At 58.3% G+C, this 15,540-nt stretch overlaps 1 protein-coding gene across 1 annotated transcript in view; it reads left to right on the forward strand.

The window, feature by feature from the left end:
• Positions 1-6: 6 nt before the first annotated feature.
• Positions 7-15,540, forward strand: part of KIAA0930 (KIAA0930 ortholog) — a 42,331-nt gene continuing 26,797 nt past the window's right edge. Inside the window, exon 1 of the mRNA XM_040234560.1 lies at positions 7-134. Coding sequence (XP_040090494.1) covers positions 71-134 — 64 coding nt within the window. The 5' untranslated portion in view covers positions 7-70. The remainder of the gene's footprint in view (positions 135-15,540) is intronic.

Below are 15,540 nucleotides of genomic sequence, written 5' to 3' on the forward strand. Positions count from 1 at the left end.
CCCGGCCGCCGCCGCCGCCTCCCCCGAGCCTGCGGGCGGCGCGGAGGCCGAGGAGCGCTCGCTGCAGCACATGCTGCGCGCCATAGCCGAGGAGCGCGGCCGCGTCAGCCTGCGCCGCGAGGTCTGCGGCCTCGGTGAGTGGGGCCGGGCGGGGGCGAGGCCGGAGCCGCGGCGGCGCCGGAGTGTCCGCGCGTGTCTCCGTCTCTGAGCGTGTCTCTGAGTCTCCGCACGTCTGTCCCCGCGTGCGTCTCGGGGGAGACCCCCGCGTTCGCCCCAGATCCTCGCGTCCTGGTCGTTCCCGCGCCCCCGCGTCTTCGTCTCTGATCCTGGTCCCTGGAGGTGTCCGGCACGCTCGCGTCCCTGCGTGTCTGTCCCCCTGTCCGCCCATCCCGGGGTCTGTCCGTCTTCTCCCTTCCTCTCCCCTCCGTGGCTCCGCCGGTTCTCTTCCGTCTCCGGGAAGCCCTCCCCGGGGCTTCTGTGCCGCTGCCGGCAGTGTAGACAGGGCAGGTCCCCGGCGCCCGAAGGCCTCCCCGGGGCCTCCGTGCGGTGGCCGGCAGTGTGGACGGAGTAGGTCTCCGGCGCCCGAAGCCCTCCCCGGGGCCTCCGTGCGGCGGCCGGCAGTGTGGACAGGGCAGGTCCCCGGCGCCAGAAGCCCTCCCTGGGGCCTCTGTGCCGCTGCCGACAGTGTGGACATGTCAGGTCCCCGGCGCCAGAAGCCTTTGTCTCCCCGCGCGGCTCTGCGCCTTTGCTCTGACTGGGGACCTGTTGGACCGTGGGCCCCGAACCCACCCGCTGGGCAGAGGGAGCGGGGCGGCCGCCCCTCGGGCTGTGACTCCGCTCTACGGAGGCCCCGAGTCTTAGATCGGCCGGTGAGTGGGGGCCAGGGTGTCCCGTATTGTCTACAGGGAATCTGGGGTGGGGGTCTACAGGCGGGGGTGGGATCTCCCGGCGCGGCTGGATGTGAGGTAATGGCTTCTGGGGCATCGCGTTCGGACTGAAGCGCTAGGAGCCCCCCACCCTCACCCTACCCCACCCCGTAGGGTGGGTTTTGCGGTTTTCTCTCTGCAAAGACCCCTCCCTTCCTCCTGCAGGAATGACTTCATTACCACGTTGTCACCCACCCTCCCTCCCAAGTCTGGGCTGGGGATTTCTGAGGGGGCGACGGCAGCTTTTGGAGAAGGGAATGTCCACCTTGGAGATTCTACGGCCCCGCCTTCATTCACCGTTGGGGAAACTGGGTCTCAAAGAGCCGATATATCCCCCACCCCCAACCTACCTGAGGTCACAAGGCTTCCAGACCCCGTCAGCAGGCCACACCCTGGAGGCCGGGTTGAGGGCGGGGATCAATTTGCATCCTCTTTTTGTGGGAGGCAGGCTGCCCTGGAAGGAAGCTTTGCTCACAAGTCCGGGTGAGGGTGGTGGACGTGAAGGTGAGGTGTCTACAACACAGAGCTGGATGGGGACATAGGTTTCTCTGGTCTCTTCTGCAAAGGTGTCACTAAGGAGTTCTGAGCAGAAACGGAAGGATCCTCATTCCTCCATTCAGCAAACGTTGGTTGAGCACCTACTCTGTGCCTGGCTGCATGCCTGCCCGGCAGGCTGCCTGTCATCTGGCACAGTGTCTGAAATAGGGGGGTCTGAGCGACCATCTGCTCCAGGCCCCTCTGCCCTGTTTGCTCAGCCTCTCCTGGCACCCCTCCCCACTCCCCTGTCAGCCCATTCCTGTGTCCTCTGAGCATCCTCTGCCCTGTTAGACAGTCCCTGCCCTGAAGGGCCTGCAGCGCCCCGTAAGAAAGTAATCATTTGCCCTGGCACCTGGCGTTCCCGCTCAGCGTGTGCCGGGTGCTTTGTGCAGGCGCCCTCCATCTGATACTGACTTTGCCCGAGAGGAGTGTGATCTCTGTTTGACCGACGAGGAGCCTGAGGTCCAGAGAGGCCCAGGGACAGCCTGCGAGGAAGCCGTACCGCTGGGGTTGACCATGGTCAGGGCGACCCCGGGGCCTGGCCGCCAGATAATCCCTGACCCGGATAATCCCAGCCAGGCCGCGTTGCACCTGCTGTTGTGCTGCATCTGGGGAGGAGAGCTGCGCCTGCTAGGCCAGGGACGCAGGCCGATGGTCACGCTGTTGCTGCGTCCCTCCTCCTCACCTCTAGTTGCCCTTCACACACAAGGCCTCCCCATCCTACCACCCCCGGCCCCTCAGAACTCAGTCCATGTCGTGCTCCGGTGCTCTGCGCTTTTATCTCTGCTGTTTGCTGCTCCTGGGAGGCTACCTGCCCTGCACACTCACCGGCCCTGCAGACAGCTGCAGGTCTGCGTTCGGGCCTCAGCGCTGATGCCACCACCCAGGGACGCTTCCTCTGGCCCCCGTCCTGCTGTCTGGGTGCTCATGTCCTGGGTCATTGGACTGCTGTGGCCCTGTGATGCTGTCTCCTCAGTTAGCAGGCAACCCCTCCAAGGCTTTGCCCACATCTGGGACCCCCCACCCCCAGTGCCCAGCACGCAGCATATGCAGAGCAGGTGCCCAGTGCTCGTTCAGCAAAGGAAGGAAAGGCTTACTTTCTGGACTGGGGGGTAAAGGGCGCGGATGGCAAGGAAGTTAGGATCTTCAGCTCATAGAAGGGCTCATGTTGCCCATCTCTTTCAGTTTTCAGACGAGAGATGTGATGTTCAGAGAGGGGCAAGCTAAACAGTGACTTCATGCCCAAGCAGAGTTAGGAACGACTAGCCTGAGCACCTGGGTGTGAGCCAGAACGCCCTCCCCAAAGCACTTTGTACATCCAGTTGCTCGCGTCATCCTCTCATCTCCACTTTGCAGCTGGGACAACCTGTTGCAGTTACGAAATAACTTAAATCTCCCAGATTGTTGTTGACTCAACCCTTAGGCTGTTCAGAACCATGCCATGCCCTTTGAGGTTGTTTTGAAGGTATGCAGGAGCCTCTGGGGGAGACCCTTGAACCTGGATGAGTCAGTGTCTATGAGATGGGAGAAACTGACTACCATTCCCTAACACCTAACCCTCACCCTGGCCACTCCCCACATCATTGCTTGGCTGCTATGATGAAAGGCACCTTGGAGACCCACACCTGATTTCTGAATCTCGCCCGCTGTATTTTCTGCAGTGGAAGCATTTGTCTGAACACTTGCTCCGTGCCAGATGGGAGGATCAGCTTGGATCCTTACCACATGGGGCGGGGGACGAGTGAGTGGGGAGAGAGAGCCAGGTACTCAGGTGAACTGTGTGGAATCAGCCAGGCCTCTGGTCACTCTGAGCGGGGTTTTGGTGTTTTATCCACAGGAAACTGCCTGTGCTTCCAGGGAACTTGTGGGCCAAGCTGGCGGCTGGGGTAGCTTGTGCAAGGACCAAGAATCTCTGAGCTGGGAAGAGTGAGGTGGTCCAAGGCCCAGATTTTGTGTGATGCCGACATCTGGACCAAAGGTGGAGAGAGCCTGATGCTTCCTCTTGGGGCTTGGGCCTTCTGATGGGCCCTGGACGTCCAGCCTGTGTGGACAGGCTCCCTTTAACACGGGCGTCATGCCGCTGGCCTGTGGTCAAGTCATACGGACACAACCTGGGTGTGAGCTGTGGAGGGGCGCTGTGAGAGGAGGGGCCTCCTCACGCTGCTTTTTATGGTGCCCTGCCTAGGCTGATCGTTATATATTTTTTAAATTTTATTTTATTGGCTTTTTTTTGTTTTTCAATTTTTTATGGCCGGAGGCAGCCTGTGGAATCTTAATTCCCCAATCAGGAATTGAACCCACACCCTCGGCAGTGAAAGTGCAGAGTCCTAACCCCTGGACCACCAGGAAGTCCCCAGGGCTGAGCATTTTGAAGCTGCTTGTTCCTGGGCTCTCACCCCTGTTTAGGTGGCCTCGGAACTTTCTCTTTCTCTGGAGTGCTGCGGGACCAAACGGAGTATTTCCCTTTCACCATGGCCTTTTATCCTCAAACTAATTCTCTTAAGGTGGGGATTATTAAACTCTTCTCTTTGTCCTGGTGGAGAAACACAGGTTCGGCAGTGAAGTGACATACCCCAGCTAATAAGTGGCAGAAGAATCTGCCTGAACCCCAGCTCTTAGCAGAGGCAAAGGCCCACACCTGTCCTCAGGTACACGTGACCCGATGTAGGCCTGCGTAGCTACCTGCTGCCAGGTGGCCTGGGGATGGGCCCAGGTCAAGGTGGGAGAGGTGGTGAGGGGCACAAAGAGGGGACCCCTGTCTGCTGACCGGGACGGGGCGGGGTCATGCCTCTGAGAGGGGAGCCTGAAGCAGGCAGCACTTGCCAGGCCGGAGCTGGGAGGCTTGAAGGGCGGCCGCAGGAGTTGAGGCTGGAGTGGCGTTTGGGGCTCCGGGTGCCCGGCTGGGACTTGGGTGCTCCCGAGGCCCGCCCTCAGGCCGCTCTGTGGGTGTTTGATTTGAGGACCAGCTGGCACTTAGAGAAGCTGTGGGGGCTCAGCCTGTCTGCCGTGTGCCAGCTTTGCTGGGCCTTCGCTTCTGTCTCCTGTGGAGGCAGCTTCTGCTGTTACCCCAGAGGAGGGAACCAGGCTTCAGAGAGGAAAGTGATTCCCCCAGGGTCACGCAGCTGGGAGCTAGCAGAGCTGGGGTTCTCGGGGTTCCAGCCAAGGCCTGTCAGGCGCCAGGAGCCATTCTGCAGAGAGTTGATGGAATGAGGCCAACAGAGGGCTAAGGGGGCAGTTGCCTTCCCACAGGCCTCGCCCCTGTGCCGAGCACCTGCACCCGCCACCACCCCGTGCGTCGGGAAGGTCCTTGCACGCTCCGCTGAGCCTCTGTCTGGCTCGGCGCTGTGTAGCTGGGGCGTCGTGTCGGGCAGGGGATGTCCGTGGGAGGTGTGGCTGGAGGGGAAGACCTGGGGCCTGTGCCTGCCACCCCTGGGGGCCTCCGTGTCCTCATCCGTGAAGTGGGGATGTCAGGGTCCGGAGGGTCGAGGGAATCGTCAGGGAAAGGACAGACGCAGCCTCACGGAGCGGCGTAGGGCCACAGGAGCCGCGGCAGGACCGGGCCCCACGCCGCCCCAGCAGGGGCTGGCCCTCCGTGCTGCCATCGTTATAACAGGCACAGACCTCTGGCTGTGGAGTTGGGGCGGGACCCGAGCTCTGCAGATGATGGCTTCGCCGTAGCTGTGGCTGGTTTTCCGGGGATCCCTGGGGCCCCCCAGCGCTGGGGCTGGCTGAGTTGGCTGTGGGCCAGTGCGCAGGGAGGAAGTGTGGCCGTTGGAATGGCAAGGGGGCCTCTCTCGGTTCCTGCGCCTATTTTTAAGGCCTGTGGGTTCCGGCCTCCACCGTTTCTGGGGCTGCTGGTGGGTCCTCTCTCAAGGTCGGGGCGCTGTGTCCTTTCAGAGGACACTGAGGACACGGGCCTTCTCTCTTTAAGGAGACTGAGGCTCGGGGCTGCAGAGATTCTTGGCAGAGCCAGAGGGTGGTCAGCTGTGTTGGCGCCCACCGCCCTCCCCTGCCCTGGGCTGGAGTGCCTGCTGTGCCCCTGCCCTGAGGCCTTGCTCAAGGTGGACCCCTCCTTGAGGCAATGGCTCCTCATTTACATCTGCCTCGAATACCAGCCAAGCCACCAGGCCCCTGAAGAGAAGCCCTGGGTGGGACACTTGTTTAAAAAAAAAAAAAAAGCCTCAAAAACCTCCAAACAAAATTTTTTTTTCCCAATTAAAAAATGTTACATGCACAATATAGAAACTGGAAAATGTAAGAGAATGGAAAAAAATTACTCATAGTTCCAGTTATGTAGAGACACATGGCATCACCGACTCAATAGACATGAGTTTGAGCAAACTCCAGGAGCTGGTGATGGACAGGGCTGAACTGAACTTAACTGACACTATTAACTTTGCAAAGTCTCCATTTCCAAGCTTTTTGAAGCCCCTTAACAGATACTTGACATTCTACATATAAAGTTTCTTCATCAAGCTTTCTCACTTAAAATTCCTAAAACGTTTTCCATGCTGTTCAGACTCGAAGCATTATTTAAATGACTGCAGGGCAGTTGAGTGGATGTGCCATAATTTACTTAATTGGTCTTGTCTTGTGGGAAACTTAGTTTGGATCCGGTTTTTCTCTTCTATAAACAGCTTGCCACAAGCCTCTTCATCTGTGCAGAGCTTTCTGCAAGCAGAGGATTTCTTTGGGCCCCCAGCCCAGGAGGCTGTTTCTTAGAGGTTGCTGTCTGACCCCCGAGGGCCGGACTGAGACCATGCGTGGATATGGCAGGTGGCAGACAGATGTTTACCAGACTCACGGAGGACTTTCTGAATTGCCGGGGCAGAACACTTCCGGGGCAGATGGTAGTGGCAGGTGGGCAGAGAGGGTGATGGTTCGTGCTGCCCCCGCGTCCCACCCAGCCCCTTCCCAGACCAGCCCAGACTCTTGCTGGGTCCCCAGCCCCTAGTGCCGACTGCCCTCGGCCATCGGACACCATCTCCCCTCCAGGGGCGTGTCGCAGGTACCTGCCCCTCAGCCTGGCCAGGCCTGGGCGGGGGTCAGCCCTTCCCGGCCCACCAACTTCCCGTGGCCGAGTTCTGCCCGCCCCGGGCCATCCCTCACCCCGACCTCGGGTCTCCCTTGGGCTGCACTGCATCCCCGCGGCTGCCACCCCCTACCGTGTCGTACTCGACCGTGTCATACTCTGCCGCTCACGCCCTGCAAGACTCCTCGAGGCAGCCAAGTCAGTGTGCAAGACCCTTTGTGACCTGGGCCTGCTCGCAGCTGCGCCCCTGGCCGTGTGAGTCTTCTGGTGGGGGGCGCTCCTCACCCCTCAATCCCACCCTTTCCTGACCTCTGGAGGGGCCCTGCTGCCCCTCTCCCCACCCTGTTCTTGGCACCTGTAGGGATGTCCGCCCTCAGGCCTGTGAGGCACAGTCTCCTGTGTATGACCTCCTCTCCCTCACCTCCCCTGCAGGGCCACTGGGCTGCCTCCGGGTCCCCTGTGCCAGCTCATGGCAGAGCAGGCCCAGGGCAGGGGACTGGGGGCAGTGAGGGGCAGGGGTCAGTGTGGGGGAGGGGTGGGGTCGGTGCGTTGGCGGGGAGGGCTTGGTGTCTGTTGAGTGAAGACAGCGGTCATTCTTAGGAGGCAGCCCTTGTATAGGGCAGTCAAGGTGTGGAGGGTCCTGCCTGGCAGAGACAGGGCAGAGAAGGGCAAAGGTTGAATGCCGTGTCACTTTAGGGAAGTTCTTGGATCGCCTGGAGGAGGGGGACGCCTACTGCCCTGCGTCCACCTCAGGCAGAAGTCGGCCTGCAGACCTGGAGCCCAGGGAGGGTCACCGAGGCTGCCCAGAACAGGTTTCAGCGCTGGGTCAAGTCCAGGGGACCCTGCGGGAGTTGCTGCAGGCAGGGTCCTTCCCCCGCCCAGCCCTCGGTTTCCTCTTGGGTAAAATGGGGAGGGGAGGTTGACTGGCCCACTGTTCACAGCCCATGGTTCTGGGACACTCAGTCACCAGTGCACACGCCTCTAACACTAAGCCACTGTGCTTCGAGGAGGACCCTGCTGCTGTGGTTCAAGACGAGGGAAATGAAACTGGGAGAAGCAGATGCAGGAGGAACCATGAAGCCCTCCCCAAGGCGGACGTAAGAACCAGGCCACCCGCCACCCAGAGCTGCCGCGCCACGCTTGGGGCGGTAGGCTTCACACCCGGCAAGCCCCCCAGCTCGGTCTGCAGGTCCGTCCTTCTGATCCCTAGCGTGTGGAGGCTGGTGCCGCCTTAGGTGGTCCCCAAGGCGGTGCCCCCACTTCCAGGAGGTGGGCCCCTGGGTTTCAGGCTTCCCCCTGACCTGTGGAGGAGGGAGATGCCCCCTGAGCAGGGCTGGTCAGCTCCTGGGAGTCCTTGTCCCACCCTGCCTCCCTGCAGCAGACCGCGAGGAGTCCAGGGGTCAGCCTAGACCTGAGAGGCTGTGCAGGGAGCGGGGTGGGGATGAGGTCATCCCAGTCTGTGTCAGGAGCCCCTCTCCAAGTCTGCGGAGGCCGCTTCCCTCCCCAGAGCAGCCACCGCTCGGTCACTGCGAGCCCAGCCCTGGGTCATCCCCATAGCAACCCGTGGCGAAGGGGATGTCACTCCTGCTGGCAGACGAAGGTGATGGGGCTCAGAGAGACAGAGGCCCCTGGTCAGGGTCCCAAGTAATCCGTGCGGGTTCTGCACCCAGGCCTCCTGGACTCGAGGCTGTCTGTGCCTGTCACACGCGGATATGCATTTCTCCAAAGGCATTCGTGCCTTTTCTTCCCTGTGGCCTCACCCTGGTCTAGTGTGTTAAGAAGAACCCCGGCCGCTGCTTTTCACGGCGAAGGACCTCTTAGAAGAAGCGAGAGTGAAGGAGGGAAATGAAAGAGGACTGCCTGGGAGGGGGCCTTCTTGGGGAGGAAGCCGTGGGGCTGAGGGCTGGAACTGCACAAGGCCACCCCCCGACCGCCGGCCTCAGACCCTGGGAAGGAGGAGAGATGAGAGGAGCCGCCCTTGGGGGAGGGGGAGGTGTGTTTGGGGGTGCTCTGTGGGCGACACTGAAGGTAGAGCACCTGAAGCACCCTGTCTGTTGGCTCTGCCCCCGGCCTGGTCGGGGGAGGCGGGCAGGCCTCGAGTCCTAGCTTTCCTAGCTTCCCGCAGCGGGTCACACGTTGGATGAAATGAGTGAAGTCGCTCAGTGTCCGACTCTTTGTGACCCCATGGACTGTAGCCTATCAGGCTCCTCCGTCCATGGGATTTTCCAGGCAAGAGTGCTGGAGTGGATTGCCATTTCCTTCTCCAGGGGATCTTCCCGACCCAGGAATCGAACCCGGGTCTCCCACATTGCAGGCAGATGCTTTACCATCTGAGCCATCAGGGAATCAACCTCAGCCTGCACCCTGAAGCCCGCAGGAGCAGCTGCTGGGGCGCGGCCGTGAGCAGGGCAGTCCTTTAGCCTGGGCTCCCTGGGTGGGCTGGCCCAGCTGAGCCTGGTTTGTGGGTGGGGCTGGGCACCCACACGGCCTGGGGTTGCTGGGTGGCTCTGCTGCTTGGGCACAGCTGTGAGCCTCTTGCGGGGCTGGCCTGGTCTTCTGGGCTCTCACCATGTGCCTCGTGCTGTGTGACACGGCGGGAGGAGGCGGGATAGTGACCGGGGCAGGGACCAGGTGACCTCCAGCCGGGGCAGGCCGGCGGGAGCTGGGGCGGTCGGGCCACGGCCCCTGTCTGGGCTGGGCACCTTGCATGGGTGTCCATGGAAGGTCACTCAGGAGAACGGCCCCTCCTCGTCCTGGAGGCTGGTTGATATGCTGGACAAAGCAGTGAGTCGGGAGTTGGCTTAAGGCCATGTAGGTGCTGGCGTCGTGGGGTTTGGACGGGGAGCTACTGTTTTGGCCTGATGAGCGTGCAGGCAGGCTCGAAGCCATCTGGGAGCGGTTTGTAGGGAGTGGGCTGGCCGCAGTCCCGTGACGGTGGCCACAGGACTGTGGGGTTTGCACGCACTGCTGCTTCGGAGAATCCAGAGGATCGTTTTTGGAAACTGTGGGGGCCGTGGGAACTCGAGTCCCACCCGGGAAAGTGGCCTTGAGGTCAGGTCTGGGTTTCTTCCTCACTGCACCCGGGCCCCAGGTGGTTCCCGGCATGGGGCAGGTCAGGGTGGGGCTGAGCCCAACCTGGAGCTGGCCAGTGGGGATCGAGGCCGCTTGGCGAGGGAACCCAAGGGTGTAGAAGCCTTTGAAGGATTTCGCAACACTGCACATATTGTGAGGAGGGACAGTGGCTTTGGGCTGGGTTTCAAAGCCGACACTGTGTTCTCCGAGTGAACCGGAAACCGGAGCGCGTCACAGCCACATGGTGGTTGGGTCAGCGTGGCTGACTCCCTGTTTGGGCCCTGCCCTGTGCTGGGTGCTTGGCCACTCTGCCAGCGAGCTGCCTGCTCACGGTGGGGGGGACACACATGGGTGGTTAGTGTGACGAGGCCCTACCCAGGGCAGAGAGCGCGGCTGAGCCCTGGGCTGTGGTTGGCCCTGCCCCCTGCCAGCAGGGTGACCTCAGACAGGTGAGTCACACCTGCAGCCTCCACCTCCTCCTCAGCGGAGTGAAGGCACTAACAGGTGCTTTAATTCAGTGTTAGCGGCTGAACCCGCCAAGATGCATACGCTTCAAGCTTCTGATGACTTTACGCCTCCAGTGTACACTCGCATACAGGATGCTCCCGTCACCTCCCTGGTGAAACCCTAATACTGAAGCCACAGCTGAACCCAGAGCCAGCACTTGGTGGTGGCGGCTGCCCGTCTCTCCTCACCGTCTCCTTTTGCACAACATGTGGGTAGAAATCTGGCGACTTCATTCCCCATCTTCTGGGTCCATTCCTCAGCACGCTAAGTTTTCCGCCTTGTTTTGTTGACATTTTGTTTTTTTCGTTGGTGCGGGGGCATTTGTTATCCCTTTCTTTTGTATGTGATTTGCAATGATGCGCTTACCCAGCTAACCCTTGAATTGCACTTTTTAATAAATACTTGTAACAGTGAAAACATTTTTTGATCTTTTGAAGATCACGTGCAGTCAAGCGGCTCAGTTGGGTCAGGGGAGGTGCGTGGTGGGGGATGCAGATGGTAGGGACGGGCCCCCCGGCGTGATGGCGAGCTGACCTGCATAAGCCAGGTTGGGCTGGGCCCTGGAAGAGACTCCGCGGTGAGGGAGGAGTGGCTGGGGATGCGTAGGGTGTTCAGTCAGGGAAGAAGGTGGGGGGTGCGGCTGGAGCGTGGGAGACCACACTGCCCTCTGGAAGGGATTCTCTGGAGTGCCTGGCTCCTCTGGGGAGGAAGGCTGGACTTTCCCTGAAGAAGAAAGGAGCCAGGCAGGTGATGGCTCTCCTGGTCAGGTCCCTGAGCATCACTGAAATCCCGAGCTTCCCTGGGGCTGCAGCAGGGGACCGGCCTGGCCCGTGGGGTGGCTCATGTGGGGCCCGTCTGACCAGCCCTCCATCCAAGTGCTTCACTGGGGCAGCCCTGGGCCTCCCCGGGCAGCTTCTTTGTCTTCTGTGCCCTGGGGGAGGGAGCACGAGAGCCACGAGTTGATGAAAGGCCTATTGACGGGTCACAGAAGCCTATTCATGCTGTCCTGGCTGCTCAGGGGTGGAAGTGGCCGAGGGCTGCCCTGGACTCTCCCCAGAGAGGCCAGCTGACACCCCAGCCTTCGGGAGGGGCCGGGCCAGGCTGAGCTGGGCGCCCCCGAGCCAGGCAGCTCTCAGGAGGCCTCCCTCGGGGCCCTTGGGCAGGCTGGACACCCGGCATCCACAGGTGCGGGTCACGCCTCTGCCAGTTCCTCGTCTTCGCAACAGAGAGGCTCCATCTCAGCCCCTTCAGGGCCCCAGTCCTCTGAGGGTCCGAACAAAGCCCCACCCTGCCAGAGGCCACGTGCGGTCCCGGCCTCCTGGCCGTGGCCCCTTCCGCTGTCCCGCCCACTCTCCAGGAGGGCCTTGCGTGCTGGTCCCCAGCCCCCGGAACCTCCCCTCTTCGGGGCGCGCTCCCTGACGCCCTGGCTGCTGCAGCGCTGTGGTGCAGGCGCAGGGGCTCTGCCTGCCCTCCCCACCCTCCCGACGCAGCTGTCCTGAAACCAGTAGCTCCTTTCATGGGAGCTCCGGAGAACTCAGGACCGTGGGCCTTTGTCTCAGTGGAGAGGAGAATTCCGCGAGAGCGGAGGGGCTGATAAGAACTGGTTTATTTGACTAGGACACTTGTGAGGCTTTCGAGTGGGCGGGTGAGAAAGCCACACCCTGAGAACTCAGTGGGCTGCAGTTTCCTGTGAAAGTGTTAGTCTCTCAGTCGTGTGTGACTCTCTGTGACCCCGTGGACTGTAGCCCACCAGGCTCCTCAGTCCATGGAATCCTCCAGGCAGGAATATTGGAGTGGGTTGCCATTCTCTTCTCCAGGGGATCTTCCCGACCCAGGGATGGAACCCAGGTCTCCCGCATTCCAGGTGGATTCTTTACCATCTGAACCACTGGGAAAGCCCCACAGTTTTATAATCAAAGGAAGAATGGGGAGGGGGAGAAGACCTTCTTTGTCTTTCTTGCGTAGACGTCATGCTTCCGTTCCCAGCTCCTCCTCCAGGCTGGGCAGGGGAGCTTCCTTGTCCCTACATGGTCAAGCTAGGTCCACAAGTGGTTGTTTTTCACATGTGCAGAGAGCATGTCCTTGGGATCGTTAGCTCGCCGAGCTCGCTGGACGGGCTGTAGGCCTCAGGCTGCCTCTGCTTTATTGCTCTGGGTCACGCCTCGTGCTTCTGTCGCGTGGTTTGGTTGCTAGGCAAGCCTGCTTGGTTGTGTGGTTGGGCAAGCCTGCTTGGTTGTTTGGTTGAGCAAGCGTGCTTTCTCGAGCACTGATTAACTTCCAGAGGCCTCCCATATTTTCTCTACTCACAATCCCGTGGTGGGAGTGACTGTTTAATCACCTATTTTGTCCCTTCATTCTGTCCCTATGATTCCCCTCTCCAGGTGTTTTATCCTTTTATGCTTAAAAGGGGGCGAGGGGGATGGCCCTTCCGTCGTTAGCTCCTTCCAGCTGAGATGGGCAGAGGCCTGCCTGGGGAAGGAGCAAACAGCTGGCTTATTGCCCGGCTCTGCTGGGAGAACTGCCAGTCAGTGTCATTCTGGTTGACATCACCCTTTTCGCTCTCTTAGAAGTTAAGCGTTGGATGAGTCTACAAAAAGATGTATATGAAAAGAAATACAGCAGAAAACATCAGAAAAGTCATTCAAAGAGATTATAATCAGGATTTTGAAGATCCAAACCATTTTTTAACCCCAATAATTTCCAAATCCGGAAAGGGGTCATTTAAGGCTTCAATTTGTTTTTAGTTAGGCCCAGAATCTCAGTGTTTTCTATTTCAGTTACAGGTTTAATCTGAACCTTTTTTTTTTTTTCTGTTAATAACATTTGGTGATGAGGGTAGCTTTCTTGTCCCTTGGGAGAGAGGGTGGCCCCTAATTTAGTTAACGAGTAAGTTCCTTTGGTTAAAGAAATAGGACAATCAGGCACGAACAGAAGGCAGTGTGAAGCGACGGGTGTTGATGTCACAGAAAAGGGGTCCCAGGAGAGTGTGCCCCCGTCTCTTTCCTGCCACTCCCGTTATACATTTCCTGTAGTGGTCAAGATCTTCAGTCATTCGGGTGAAACCAAGGAGGCTGCACCAGTGTATATGAGAAATTCCGTCCAGTGGCCCCCATTTCAGTGACCACCGAGGCTCAGCCTCAGTTACACAGACGCCACCTCTAGGCGGAGCCACTTCTGGCTTTGGGCCCCACCAGTCTTCTGATTCGGAGAAGGCAATGGCACCCCACTCCAGTACTCTTGCCTGGAAAATCCCATCGACGGAGGAGCCTGGTAGGCTGGAGTCCATGGGGTCGCTAGGAGTCGGAGACGACTGAGCGACTTCACTTTCACTTTTCACTTTCATGCGTTGGAGAAGGAAATGGCAACCCACTCCAGTGTTCTTGCCTGGAGAATCCCAGGGACGGGGGAGCCTGGCGGGCTGCCGTCTCTGGGGTCGCACAGAGTCGAACACGACTGAAGCGACTTAGCAGCAGCAGCAGCAGCAGCAGCAGCAGCAGCAGCAGTCTTCTGATTGTGAAATTGCCAATGACCGAGGGGCCCCCTGACTCGCTGGTGCCTGAGGCACTCCCTCTGGCAATGCCCTGTCGATCCCTGGTCAGGAAACGAGATCCCCTTTGCCGCAACTAAAGATCCCACGTGCCACAGCGAGGACCGCAGATCCCACGCCCTACGAGGACTGAAGATCCCGTGCACTGCAGCTGAGACCCGGCACAGCCACATAAATAAATATATTTTTAAAAAGCCGTTTATACCTCCCTTTGCCTTTCCATTCTGTTTCAGTTTATTCTGCTCTTGAATGAAACTTACTTGTTAAGAAAATTAACCCTTATTTAAGAGCTCCAATAATTTTTCCAGCGTGGTGTTTGTTTTTGCCTTTGTTTATGGTGTGCAGGGTTTTTTATTTTTATATTAATTTTTTATGTAGTTTGATTTATCTATCATTCTTTTTTTTTTTTTAACTATCATTCTTTTCTTTGACAGCCTCCTCTTTCCGAGAGAATAAAAAGAAAACTCATGCATGGTTTATTTCATTTTCTTATAATTTTACTTTTAGCATCAGAAGTTTTTCTCTTTCCAAAATTGGTTTTGGTCTGAGCAGGGGCCCAGCCTCATTCTCTTTCCTCTGCTGGCCAGTCTTTCCAAGACCATCTGTTGAAGAACCGGCTTTATCCTACTGACTAAAAAGACGAATCTTTATGTGAACTAAATTACCGTGTGTTTTCGTTCTGGTTTTGTGCTTCCTCTTCTGTTCTGTTGGTCAGTGTAATTGTGTCCCAGCACCACCTCGCTTCCCTTGATCACTCAGCTCATCTCCCTCACTTAATTAGCCAGTATTCATTGTTTCCTACAAGTCAAATACCGTTCTAGGAGCTAAGTGCACAGCAGGGAACAACACAAGGAGGGAAGGTGCTCTGTTAGGACAGATGGGTTCCAGTAAGCCAGGTGCTGGCCCTCGAGGGCCCCAGGCCAGGTCCAGCCTGTTGCCCGTTGTTGTAAACGAACTTCTTGGCACATCGCCACGCCTATTTCTTTATGTAGTGCTGTGGGTGATCTTGTAGTTGAGACAGGACCATATGGTCTGCAGAGTATTTTCTGTCTGGACCTTAACAGAAAAAGGTTTCTGGCTGCTGTACTTGGGAAAGACTGAAAGCAAAGAAAACATAAAATAGATACGATGCTATACGGCAGTAGTAGTAGTACAAGTGGTTTGGGACGGCCTCCCTGAGAAGGTAGGCGTTTGAGAAAAGAGCTAAGGGAGAGACTTCCCTGGTGGCCCAGTGGCTAAGAGTCTGTGCTCCCAGTGCCCTCCCTGGTCAGGGAACCGGATCCCACGTGCCACAACTGAGTTTGCCTACTGTGATTAAAAGGTCATTTGAAAAGACCCTGATGCTGAGGAAGATTGAAGGCGGGAGGAGAAGGGGACAACAGAGGATGAGATGGCTGGATGGCATCACCGACTCAATGGACACGAGTTTGGGTGGACTCTGGCAGTTGGTGATGGACAGGGAGGCCTGGCGTGCTGCGGTCCATGGGGTCGCAAAGAGTCGGACACGACTGAGCGACTGAACTGAACTGAACTGACGTGCCTCGAAGATCCTGCATGCTGCAAGTAAGAACCGGGGAGGCGAGGAAGGAAGCCTCATGGAGGATTTGGAGCAGAAAAGTGACAAAAACTGTTTCAAGTCTGGGGGCCGTGTAGGAAGCTGGGACAGTCCACACAGGCAGGAAATGGTGGTGCTTGGCCCCAGCTGGAAGAGTGGTTTGTGGAAGCAGTTGGATTCCAGATACATTTAAAGATAGAACCAATGAAATGATGCCAAGGTGAAGTCAGAGAGTTCTGCAGGAAAACAAAAGACACACCCACCAAACAATGGTAGAACTGACAAATCTGTCAGTTAACATGTCTGTCCAAGTAAGAGAGGACTGGAAAGTTTCTGTTGGAATCAGCATCTGGTGAGACAATAG

Source organism: Oryx dammah, unplaced genomic scaffold (assembly GCF_014754425.2).
Source record: "Oryx dammah isolate SB20612 unplaced genomic scaffold, SCBI_Odam_1.1 HiC_scaffold_29, whole genome shotgun sequence".
Lineage (NCBI taxonomy): Eukaryota > Metazoa > Chordata > Mammalia > Artiodactyla > Bovidae > Oryx > Oryx dammah.